At 38.0% G+C, this 13710-nt stretch overlaps 1 protein-coding gene across 2 annotated transcripts in view; it reads left to right on the top strand.

Moving 5' to 3' along the window:
• Nucleotides 1-13710, top strand: part of il1rapl2 (interleukin 1 receptor accessory protein-like 2) — a 397230-nt gene that overhangs the window by 225514 nt on the left and 158006 nt on the right. For both annotated transcript variants that reach the window (XM_026331029.1, XM_026331028.1), the window contains exons 4-5: nucleotides 11122-11308; nucleotides 11394-11547. In XM_026331029.1, the coding sequence (XP_026186814.1) occupies nucleotides 11122-11308; nucleotides 11394-11547 (341 nt within the window). The remainder of the gene's footprint in view (nucleotides 1-11121; nucleotides 11309-11393; nucleotides 11548-13710) is intronic.

Genomic DNA, 13710 nt, shown 5'->3' on the forward strand with positions numbered 1-13710 from the left:
TGCTGTTTAATTTGATGTGGAATATCACTATACTCTTTTGGTGTCACTGTATTGTTTCATGCTGTGTTTACTAATTGCTCCCCAAAGTCCCCATATTTGGGGACCCTCTGGCTCAACTTAATCATCTACAGTACATAATATTAATATCAGAGAATCAGGCCTGAGTCTGTGATGGACATCACTGCATGGACTCAGGAATACTTCCAAAACAAAGTACCAATCTGTAAGATGTTGTGCCTGCAAGATGGCGGCACGCACAGACGCAGCGGCTCAGAGCTCACTTTTTCAGTGCTATGTTTGTGTGTTTTTATATATCTTTTTAATCTTTTCAACCACGGTCAGTCGGGCGAACAACTTCTACAGCCGACAAGACCTTCTGTTATTGGGATTACAGAGCGAAGGGACTGTTACAACAAAGTTTCTTCACAACCACAACATACCAGCGGACTTAGCAAGAACACTGGGATCCCTGCGGTTTCTAATACCCGGAAACAATGGGAAGCGGCGACGGCGTTGGGGCAGGAGGCAGAAACGAGGCCGCAGAGCGGGCGCGTGGGAGCGGCTGAGGAGAACACCACACAAACCTCTGCTCCCCAGCCTTTTCCTCACAAATGCCAGATCAATTGTCAACAAAATGGACGAGCTGAGGCTTCAGCTGGTAGAAAACAGACTCAGCAGGGACTGCTGCGCTCTGATAATAACAGAGTCGTGGCTACACCCAGGAATACCTGACACAGCCGTGGAGCTAACAGGCCGCATCCTACACCGCCACGATAGAAACCAGCACTCACAGAAGCAACGAGGTGGCAGTCTCTGTATTTACATTAGTGAGAAATGGGCTAATGACACCAAAGTCACTGTTCTCCAGACTCATCTGACAGTCAAATACAGACCCTTTTTTCCTCCCAGTCAGATGTTTTTTTTTTTCTTAAAATCCTACATTTTCTCAGTTTAAACATTTGATATGTTTTCTATGTTCTATTGTGAATAAAATCATGGTTTATGAGATTTGAAAATCATTGCATTATGTTTTTTATGTAAATTGTATACAGTGTCCCAACCTTTTTTGGAACTGGGGTTGTAGACTGGTCTGTAGCAATGTTTTTTTTTTTTTTTACTGGTTTCTGTACTGAAATGCAAAAATCAGTCTAGGAAGATCAAGGATTATACATTTCCCATTGTGCACATGTTTAATTAAGCTGGTTGACATATTTTCCTTACATTTCCCTTACATTTATGATCATGCTATTTCTGTTGGAACTTGTCCTTCAAGAGAAAGATGAGATTTTTGCTGAGCTTACACATAAAAGAATAGATATGTCCTTTTGACAGTGCACTGACATCTCCTAAAGTGGAGCATGAGTTGCAGCTTCACCTACACACACATTCTGCACAGGAAACACACTGATACAACATGGAACCACCATTGTCAGGTGTTTGCAGCACTGAACAATTTAATGTAATTTTTATGTGGCAAGCTACTGTGTTTCACTGTGTGCACGTTGTTTGAATTGTGTGGATCCTATTCAGTTACATTATTCATCAAAAGAGTGCAATTATTAAAGAAGTTCCTGTGTATTTTAATTTTACTTAGATTTTTTTAAAGTCACTGTAAAATGACTCACAGTTGTACTCTGGTGTAATGAATGAATGTCAGCATTAGCTGTGACTTTTTTTTAAAAAAGATTCAATTTATTTATAATACCCTTACAGTTCACTGATAGAAACATATACTTTGCAGCCTTTGGTGGAAAATGTCTGCATTAAACACAGAAAAAAGCTATGCACAAAGAGAATTTAAAATATTTTAAATGAGGCATATACAACCTGTGGGATAATACATAACTTTATGCGTGTGTGTGTGAATGTCTCAGCATGCACAGGTGTCTGGTCTCTCTCTGCTTGTTAGTTAGATTGATAGTCAAATTAATCTGCAGCTCTGTCCAGGTATAAACACGCTGCCTGCTGGCCAGGATACGTCCCCCTCTATTAGCGCCATAATTCAACGCAGCCTCCAGCAGCCTGCCCTGATCATGGAGGGTAATTGCAAGGAGGGTGAACTTAATTTATTGACAGGAAGATATGGTGGATTACAAGTTGACCTGGAGATTCATTTATGGCTCATTTTGCATTTTAGGCAATTGGAATTGTGTTTTTTGTAAAGGGCTCTGCAGCATGCACAAACACACACGTAGTAGCTACACCAATATGAAATATTAGTGGTCAGGCAACAAGTGCCTAAGGTTGTGAGAGTGATGCTGTCTTGCTTGAGGACACTGGAAATGCCTGTGGATACAACACACACTGTCTCTGTGCCACAATGATGCTCTTAAACAATATGTTCAAGCTCAAAGTGTCACACTCTGCCGCAGTAAGATGCCACTTTCACACCTAGTGGCAGAAAGGGGAACTGCATTTTGGATTGTATATTAGCCTGGTGAAGAATTAAAACTTTTGAGATGAGGGCTACAAGTAATCCAGTTACTAAGGTGTCCTGTTTTAATTAAGTCTTTGTTGTTTAAGTTTGAAACTGAAAATTGCAACATGTAATGTCATTTCAAGTAGTTTTTGTCTGATTTTGCTGCCTTTTCAGTTGGTTTCTGAAGTTTCTCAGTTGCATGGAAAGATGTTTTTGCTCACCACTGGCATGTGTTTCAGCATTGCACCACATTCCTTGTTTTTCATGTTTTATTCATGGCTGTCTTCAAATGCAAATAAAGCTGACCAACTATACCCTTACTGCGGCATGTTGCAAAATAACAAGCCACACACAGAGGACAACACACAGACTGTATAGAGACCAGAGGTGCTATGTACCTGACTTAATAGCATAATGTAGAAATTAGCTGATAACAGAAGGGTTATGAATGTCAGCCACTCATATTAGGTGCAGAATGGCAGCCACAAATCTTTTAACTGTTTAAATCTATTTTTTCCTCTCTTTTGCTTCCAAGAGGACATAATGCCACTTTCCTGGACAAATTTTAGTGGCATTAAATTGTTAAGCCGGCCCAAATTTATTTGTAAGGCTTGTCTGTTACAAAGGTCCTGCACTGAGCAGCAAAGGACAATTCGGGGGAGAGTTACCTTTACAGCTATCAAACAAGTAGGAATTGTGGTGTTTGGACATATAAATTGGTGTGCTTTCCATCATTTACTGTACAAGTTTAGAAAAGGTCAGGTCACTTTTTGCCAAAAGTAATATTACTCTCGCGTCAGCATTATAAATATAAAGATTGTCACAGTTAGCTTTGTTTAGCATAAAGACTGGAAAAACAGGAAACACAAATCCTGTTTCCAGGATTTATGCTAAGCTAAAGTTAACTTAATTCCCTTACTAGTCCCACAATGTGGAAATTCTATTGCCACCCAAGGTCGGCACACAAGCCTGGGGCGGTGGGCAGCTGGTGCCTTTGTCAAGGGTCTCACCTCAGTCATGGTATTGAGGGTGGACAGGATGCTGGCTGTTCACTCTACCCACCAACAATTCCTGCTGGACCTGAAACTCGAACCCATAACTTTTGGGTTACAAGTCTGACTCCCTATCCCTACTGGCTGTAATTGTATTTTGACTGTATAGTTACGAGAATGAAATCTGCCTTGCAGGGGTTTTTCAGACACACTGGAACATTAAACCACAATTTCTTCTCATAAGAGATGAAACATATGTCCTTGTGATGTACAAAATTAACTGAAATGGTTTGACAGGAATTTTAAAGAAGTACTTTGCATAGTTTACATTGTTCATGCAACCAGATAACTCTGAGTGTATGTAAAATACAAAGGAATAACCCTTCTCACTGGCCAGTTCAATTAGAATTGTAATTTGTTTTATCTTAGCATTAACTTAATTTAGATTTTATAGTATTAAGTCATTGAGATACAAGTACAGGGAAACACAAACAGCATCAGTTTAATTATGCACATTTATTTCTAACAGTATGGTGACAAATACTAAACCCTGACAAATACTAAACCCTGAAACACAAAAACAAGGGAAATGGAAGGATATGAGTCAGTGAATTAATGCCAGGGTTAAAATCCGGTTGAGCCCTAAAACCATTTGTTACTGAGAACCTTACCTTGTTAGATTCCTATAGAGTATTCAAAAATCTAGAACTACATCTAAGAGTCTGTGGTTTTATCCGTCTTTGTCTTTGGAATATATGTGTGTGTCTGGATTAGGATCTTCCTGCTTTGTGTTGCAGGGAGCTGATATGTGGCATTCTCCTACTTGGTGATACCTTTTAAACTGACTGCTGCACTTATGTTGGTTTGCCAGTTCATCGGTTTGCAGTGCAGACATTCAAGGTTGTTGGCTCTGTGAAGGTCTTGAAAAGTAATTTGTGCCATAACGGCACTGCAAGACATAAGACATGATTTGGGTTTTTATTTGTTTGGCAGGTTTTGGAGGAGTTTTGGAGGAAGTACTGGTTTCTCTGAACCCTCCCCTACAACCTTCTCTGTCAATTGAGCCTTCAACAAGAAAGTTAATATGCATATCAGAATAGTCCTTTACTAAGTTTGCATAGAGTGTATTCCTGCACAATGCAAATTACACTGAAAACAACTGTCTTGTATAATGTGGAGTTTCAAATCAACCTAAAAACCCAGGTACTTTTTTTTATTTGAGTGAACTGGCCCTTTAATCTTGTACACTCCTTACAGGCTGACTGGTGGATGTAATAATCATATTATCAAATCTCTTTTTTCCCTGTTGTACAGTATGTGCTCTGTGCCCTGCTAGGGGACAAGGGAGGCAAACTGCTCTCTGTATATCACAGCTGCCATGAGCGAGCTCAGAAATGTCCCTTTTCTAGCCCATAGATTGATAGAGCAATCTCATTGTGATCCTATGATAATAATCTAAAACTGGACGTCTGATGTAGCTCCACCTCCAATCCCAGATGTAGCAATCTTCCACCTCCACCTGTGATACTGCAGGTACCCTTGCATCGCTGGCTGCACCACTTAACAGCAGGCACGAAAAGGAAAAGAAGAACAGAGGGAAGAAACAGAATCTAAAAGCCCAGGGAGAAGATTAGATTAGGACTTTATTTCCTGAAAAGCCATTATACTGCCAATAACATGGACATGTGTCTCATCAATGACCCTAAATACAAACGCTGTTAGCACTGCTTTGTTGGCTTGCAAAGTGTGCACATCTCATGAGAGTGAAATAACCTGAGGCTATGAAATGCAAACACACCTCTAATATGATCAAGATGAACCATGAACACCGTGCCTGCTCAGTCTTTTCTGTGGCATGATATTAACTCTGTTTTTCAGTGTTGCGAGATTGTTGCTCATTTTCCTTTTTCTTGCAGCAGGTTTGCTGTCTACTTAATGAAGTCCTGTGTCACATAAATGTCTTCTTCCTCTTGAAAGACATTGACATTAACAGCTGTCTCTAGGGTTGAGATGTTCCATTAACATCTTTAGTGTGGAAATTGGTAGAATCACTGCTCCTGGCAAATAACCCACCTTATACCTAAATCTGTATCAAAGTGATGTAACATCAGTTATTGAATTTTAGTGTTGCTGACCATCTCCATTTAGCTTATCAAAGGTAACTGACTAGTGGTAACCTTGCATTTAGAATACACACTTAAAAGGGGCTATTGAGCATCTTTCGTTACTTTTGCAGAAAAAAAGGTTATGTTTTTTTAAACATATTTTAAATAAATACAGTAGTTGGTGACATGAGCTGACAAGGGCACAATTTAAATGGGTTTAAAATGGAAACTGATCATGACAAATCTTGCAGAACAGGGTGTAGTCAAAGAGAAACACTAAACATGTTTGACTTCCAAATTTGATCTATGAGGTTCAAAGGAATCTAGGAGATATTTTGGAATAGATAATAAAGCAATTTGATTTAGTGGTACCTTTGCCTTGTCTGTTTTAATTAGTGACTTCTTGTTTTTTCAGAATGCCTCAAAAGGCATAAACATAATTATGTGTGGGTCATGTACATTATAATTAGTTTAAGGTTATAAGGCTATATGCTTGTCCTCCTATAGCAGACCTAAACAATATATAGCCATCATCAGCTACAGCATTACTTGTTTGCCTTGCAGGTACTGTCTAACATCAAAGTAACATTTTTATTTGAGGTGCAAAGACCCTTTTGTCATTAAAATACACCACTGAAACAAGGTGTGCAGCTCTAGCACATAGTCTTCAGGGCTGTTTTACTAACTGAAGCATTAAATGTATTCCACACAGTGCCAGATATAAATACACACCCACACAAAGACACACAATTTACATTTGTAAGAGATGCACAGCATGCAGTAAATGCATCTGACAGTGTTTGCATTGTAGTCCAATTAAATCATAATGTTTATGACGAGGTATGCATAATACATTCTTCTTTACATAGATGCTGTTTTGCCATTTAGTATTGGGCTTCTGGTTTCTGGGTTGGACAGACACAGGAGGAGACACAAAAGCCGATGCAACCGTGAAAAGGAGAAGAAAATATGGAAGGACACAGCAGAGAGGAAGACGAGGAAAATGTTTCAGTTCACCTTTTCTTAGTTCATCTCAGTTCACTGTGCATTACTGGCATGAATGTATAGAACAGTGTCATCAAAGCAACAAGATAAAAGAGCGTTTTAACATAAAATCCGTTTCTGCTTTCCAAAGTGCTTTTGTATCAGTGCATTTGCGAGGGTGGACCTACATTTCTTTCAATTGAGATATTTCATCACTGATGTTGAAAGTTCATGTGAAAAGTTAATGTGTGATTCATTCACATGCATCACACATAATTGCATATCAGTATGGAGTATAATATGTATTACTTACAAGCAGATTTGGGACAAAACCATAGGTTAATTATGACCTACCATAGAACAAGTTTATTAGCATATCTTTCCATTTTTATATGCTGCAGTGCCATTTTTGGAGCGTTTCAAAACGCTATACATCAATACAACCCTACAAAATTTTAAGGATATGTACTACATGAACGTGAAAGTGCAATAAGTCACAACAAATAAAGAAAATCTTTTTTTGCAAGTATATTTTTTTTCATAATGTGGAACGTAGGAAGTGCTGTAAACGGCAGATCAGATCTACAGCAAAGCCACGGTTTGCATTATAGTGGTTTTGGTGTGTGTGCATTTCTATGAGATTTGTGAAAACTCATTTTCGGTAGGAACCAGAGCTCTGGAACATGTTGACTGCATGATATGAAAGTGTAACTCCTCCACTTTTATATACAACAAGAATTATTGCTCTTATTGTTCTTATTTGATTGCAATTCTACAGGCCTCCCGCCAGCTTTTTAGGCCTTACCAGGCGACCAGCTGAAGAATTAGGGAGGGACTTGTGACATGTCCACAGCTGGATCTAAACCATGGACAAAACACAGACAATGTGCATCCATATGTTCCTTGATCCCTCTGCTAATACGGCACCATGTTATGATTTTGAAATTCCAGGTCAGGTCGAAAGTCAATAAAATATTATTTTCTTGTTTACCTTAAAGATTCAGGTAACATGAAACCTGAAGGAACAGACTTTGTATGTCATTACCTGAGTTCCTATCTTGTGAGCAAGCAGTTTTCTATTCTCACACTAGACACAGACATAGAGAGACATTAGCATTTATTTGGGGTGATGCTTCTGGATGTAATATTCATTATCCTTATTGGCTCTGTTTTTCAACTACCTTGGAGAAATATATGTTTTTGCTTTTTGGGACCCTTTTTGCAAAGTGGTCTAACCCTTTTTTATATAAAAAGTGGTCTTTTAGGGAACTAAAGTAAGATTTAGTAATTACCCACATCATGTACTCATTTCTACAGTCTTTCTGTGTAGATAATGATAGATAAATAATAGCAATAATGCTCTCAGCCTTATAATATCAGCATGATACCCTGCATGTTTGTGCCAGCTGTCTTTTATTTTTCAACATTTTTTATTTATTTATTTCAAATCCATTTAATCCATGAATCTTTTTTTTTTAACAAGAACTGACAGTGTTAACTAAAATGACTAACATTAGGAGCATAATATGCTTCATCAAATTATGTAATACTGTTGTCTATTTTTCACATTATTTCAGTTCCCAAAGGTTACTATTATTTCATTTTAATTTCATTATTTTAGTGGAAAATATGACATCAACAAACTTTTTGTCATAGTCTTAGACACAGCTTATTGAAATGAACACTGGCAGTAATATGGACCATGAAAAAGTCTAGTTAAATGAAAAAAGATATCATAAAGTGCTGGATGTGTGTGAGAGAGAGAAAGGGTCAGATAGTCAGCCACATAAGAAGCTGACTGAATCACTGGAGGAGAAAACAAGATGCTACAGGCTGGAGATAGATTGATGAGGAGGTGAGTGAGCGATGGGGGGATAAATAGCTTTGCAGGCCACCGGTTTAAAGCTCAGTGGTCCTGGTTAGGTCAATGACTAAAATAAAATCCATGTGTCCCCTGTAAGACACATACACACCTAAACACTCATACACAGCACTGCCGGGATAAGTGGTTTAGGTTCAGTTAAATGAGAGGTTGTGGTTAGGGGACAATGAATGTGGTGCGTGTGTGTGTGTGTGTGTGTGTATGTCAGAGAGCAAGTAAGAAGTAAGAGAGATCAGTGTGGGCTTTTGTGTTTGGAGGTGAACTTGGAAGAACACACACAACAAGGCCTACTCACACACACACATACACAATTAAAATCACCTTGAGCAGATTTTCGGTCTTCAGATCAAAAATGATGTTGAAAACATTGCATCATCCACATCATAATAAGTTTGTTTTTTTATTTCATTCAATAATTTGGCTCAAGGACACAGAGTCACACATTTAACAACATAACAGCGGGATGCAGAGTGATAGCTCTGTGGTACTGGGAGGGTCTTACTTTCCTCACTGTTACAGAAGACTGTAACACCAATACAAATAATAACTCACATTTTCTCAGTACAGTGCATAGAGGAACTGCCTCAAAAATTATTGCCTCAGATCTGTTCTTCTACTCCTGATCCATTTAAGAGCGGAACCTGAATGGTATCAGGAGTGCAAACACAAAGCAGGATTGAATAAACCCTGCAGAACAAGTAGATTTTAGGACAGGTTTGGGATTGCTGTATATGTCCCAGAAATAGCAAAATTTCATTATTTATTTTGGTGGAATTAACTATGTTTTTGACCACTTAGGAGCAGAGCAACCAGCCGTAAACCAAAAACTAGCATAATATCACCAATATTTTTGCTGAACTCATTAGCAAAATGCATTATTATTTAAGTATCCAGCAAACATGGAGCAGCTTTATTTGGAGTCTTGTCTTTGGATGAGTTAAAACGTTCACTCCACTTTTAGCTCAGTTTTGGTTTCCGCCAACTCTTGGGTCAAAGTCTTTAGCTTTCTGAATGTTCTTGTTTATTAGGTAATTGCCCACTTTTCTGTCTGGTCTTGGGTGCAAAGCTCACAGTGGATTTCAGAGCTTGCTCACAAAGATAGTAACAATGTGACAATTGAAAAGAGGTTACTGAGTGGACTCAAAGACTACAGTTATGCATTATGGACCTAAAATAAGTAAAAGATGCTCTGTAAAATTAGTAGGAAGTGAATATTAGAGACAGCCTGGAGTTCCCAGTTATTCAACTTGTATGTCTTGTAAACTCCACACAGAGTTGGGCAGCAGCTTGTGGCTACAGTAATACTGTGACACACCCATTTGCTGCATTATTAATGAGAAACAAAGATGAGCTGTTTATGTGTGATACTTCTGTAAATTCCTGTGTGAAGACACAACAAAGTATAGTAATAGAATATCTTTAGTTTGTAGGTTGGCGATGTTAAGGTTCGTGTAAATGCTTGGTTTGTCTGCCTTTTATTTACACATCAACAATCCTTTCAAATATTATATTCAAGTTGACTTCAGAGGTGTAAGATGGCTTCAGTATCCATGTGCTGCTCAGTGATGCTGAGTGTGGCTTTAAATTTGTATCATGTACAAAAAAACAACAGCTGGGCAATAATCCTAGGCAACAGTGCTTCCATTTAGCTACTCGCTGCACTTAGTTTCTCAAATTTAGCAACAAGATACTCTCCAATAGCTTTGCTGCAAAGCTTACATTTTAATTCAGCATGAGTATTACAAGGACAGACAAACTGTGTTGATCCTGAATTGTGCTAAACCATATTGCAAACATCTGTGAAGATATGGCAACATTTGCATAAGTAGCATATACTATGAAATCAGTGCATCATATATTACATATTACACTGATCTATTTGAACCGTCGGTACATTATCATGTAATACGATATCACGGTTACTGGTAAGTTCAGCATCATCATTTTTTGTGGTGGCTCTGGTCGAAAGCTCTGTCAAATTCATATTGTTGCATGGAGTGGAGGAGGTAACAATTGACAATCAGCATTATGAGAAAAATGAGAGTTTACTCTAAAGCTTTAGTCAAAGCTATAATGGAAATTAAATTTAACAAAAAAATCACCATTAATGCCAGAAGATTTCTTTTCACATGGCAGCTTGCCGCCCTAATACTATGTTATTAGTAACACCTTTACTTTTCTTGACAGTTCTGACAGTTTAATTTTCAAATGGGATGAGAACTGCCCATCCAGCAAAAGCTGTGTGGACAGAAGAGGTTATAGGGAACAATTGCCCGAAATTATTCCTGCACAGAGTTTAATTCTTATGAAATTATGTTTTCTTTCTGTTTTAGAGGTTGTACAACCTATAATTTGTTCTTGAAACCAGTGCCTATAATGTTGTCAATGAAACGCTTCTGTGTCAGAGGGCCTATAATTTCACCAAAATACCCACAACAGTGACAAACAGTTTACCCAATCCTTCGACCATGAAAGCAGCTCTTACACTGTTTCACATGAACTTCCAGTGTTGGACAAATTGAAAAATGGCTCATGTCACTGATGTTATTGACTCTTACAGTACACAGATAAACAAATCTTTCAGAACAAATCCACTCTGATTCATTCGAGGATAAAGCTGAAGACTGTAAACATGTTCTTTTGTAATGTTAGTTTGTAATTGTTCACATCCACAATTGAAACCTCAGGTTTCATTGGTGATTTTTCACTTTTTACACAATTCTTTTTCTAACTGTTTAGGAACTCAACATACTGCATGAAAGTGTCCATGTCGATGACGGTGGAGGAGAGTGATGAAGGAAAATGCTTCAGCAGCAAAATCCGCCATCTGGAGAAAGCTGAGATAACCCACAGCAAAATGATTACCTGTCCTGATATAGAAGACTATATGGCTCCATACAAACAGCCACAGATGACCTGGTATAAGGTAACACACACACACACCCAAACACAAACGCTGAAAGCAACCATCCTGTAGGCAGTTGTTGATGTCTACCTGGCTCTTCTGTCAGGAGTGTGAACGGGTTGAATGGAGAAGCTCTATCAGTGTGAACACCACACACATCTGGATCCCTGAGGTGGAGGAGGGAGATGGAGGAAATTACACCTGTGAGTTGCAGTATGGATCCAGACTGGTGCGGCGGACAACAGAACTCAAAGTCACAGGTAAGACATGCTGCATGGATTTATAGTCCATATATAGCATAGTACATATATGTCGTGTGTGTATTTTTTGGGAATGTTGCACATTACAGAGTATGCAAAAAATTATTTGAATAATTAATAAAAATAAAAATAAATAATTAATTTACTGATAAAAATATTTTTAGTAATTTCACTTTCTGAGAGACATTCAGTAAGCAGTCTGTGTGGCTGTGGAAGTAATAACAATAATAATAATAATACATTTTATTTGTAGGTGCAAATTCTCAGCACTCAAGGTTGCTGCACAATTAATTAAAACAAAGAACAATAAGTTAGACATGATAAACAAGAGAACAATATAAAAAGTGGACATTGTATGCTGGGAAATGTGCTGGCATTAGCCAGTTGCTAATTTATGATGTAAAAATAAACAAACTTTTAGTCAATAATTGTGTTTGGCATTTTGGCTGGAAAACATTTGGACAGTTAGCAAAAAATTAGCAGCAGACCACAGGCAGCCTCGGCACTGATTGGTTCGTTGTCATCAGCACTACTCAGGATTTAGCATGCAAAGTTTTCTTGGCTAAGTCTGTACAAGTCTCAGTGGAGTTTGAGCTGTTTTTATCTTTATTTATAACAGCACAGAATATGCATAATGTGATTTTTTTGGTGACCTCGGGGTAAAAAGACCTGTTTATTAAATGGCAAAATTCTGTGTGACCCATGTGTCAAGTGTTACAGAGTATGATCTTAATTTTTATGGTTTTCAGGGACTACATTTATAATACAGCATGGTTTGACAGAAGATCCTATACATGTTTTTTACCTGTCTAAAAGTAAAATGATCATAATATAGTTACATTTTAGTTACTGCATTGGCTTACAAGTGAAATGCCACTGAGATAATGTTGGTTCATCTGCTTTTATCTTTACCCTAGATTAGTCTACTGTATATGCTGCATGAACGCATGGCATTCACCTGGTAGGGCAGGATTGTGTATATTACATCAATGCAGGGTTTGAGTCAGGTTCACACATTCAGTATGTGGAAACAGTGACCTAATTCTGTACTTTGGCTCCATCTAATATTTCTGATTTGAAAGAATTGTACAAATAATGAAATGTATGTACATTATACTACTCAGAATGGTGTATTATTAAACTGACAGCCATCACAGAAACAGAATGGTCTTAAACCATGGTAGAAATATTTACTCTACTTACTTTCAATATACAAAGGATCTCTCAGTGACTCCAGAGCATCCATTATTTTGACAGATGCCTAGACTCAGCAATACATCATTCATCATTACCACAGCACTTTTAAAGTTTGCGGAAAGTATTTTACAGTATTTTAAAAATACCAAAATGCAACACACCAAAGTATTTTGATACAAAATATGAAGGCATTTTCCTTATTACTGTCAAATACAAATTACAAAATAATATTTGAAATATGTATTTTAAATATATGTATCAGAAATACTGCCCATCCCTGTGTGCACATGCCTGTTTGTGTTTTGTTGTTCCGTGCGCTGTGTGCATGTCGGCATCTGTGAGCAATGGCAACATACCGTGCCTATTCTCTATGATGCACACACTTTAATGCGCACCCTGCCTTTGCTTCTCTTCAGACACTGTTCTGCACTTGTGCTCACACACATGTGAAAACATACTGAGTGATCATCCTGCCTGACATAATGTGCTGTGATAAGCAGCAGAGAATCAAAGATGGTAGGGCTTTAACGGTATCCTGTTAGAGTATGCTGTCTTGCATTAAGGGCTCCATATCGCTTACATTTTGAAACATGCAGAGCTTTTTCATCTTGCTGTTTGTGCTGTGGTGCAGATGTATAGTTACTTTTTTCAGTACAGTTGATATGAGCATGCATTGCTTCATTTCTCAAAGAATTATTCAGCACCACATTTCCTTGGTTCTTTTCATCTGCTGTCATGTGGAGGGAGATAGTGGAAATGGGGAAACCACAGCTATTGATGCATATTTTTCCACCATGTATATATGGTTTATGTATTGTTGAAGAAATTAGTTTCTGTTGATTCCCCTGATTGTTGCATTGGATCATCTCTTGATCAGATAATGTGTGAGTCATTTCCTCTGCATGCAAAGTTTCCTTGGTTAAGTCTCTAGAAGCTTGGCACACCTGAACTTGGAACTATTCTGTT

The sequence above is a fragment of the Mastacembelus armatus genome, chromosome 10, assembly GCF_900324485.2.
Source record: "Mastacembelus armatus chromosome 10, fMasArm1.2, whole genome shotgun sequence".
Taxonomy (NCBI): domain Eukaryota; kingdom Metazoa; phylum Chordata; class Actinopteri; order Synbranchiformes; family Mastacembelidae; genus Mastacembelus; species Mastacembelus armatus.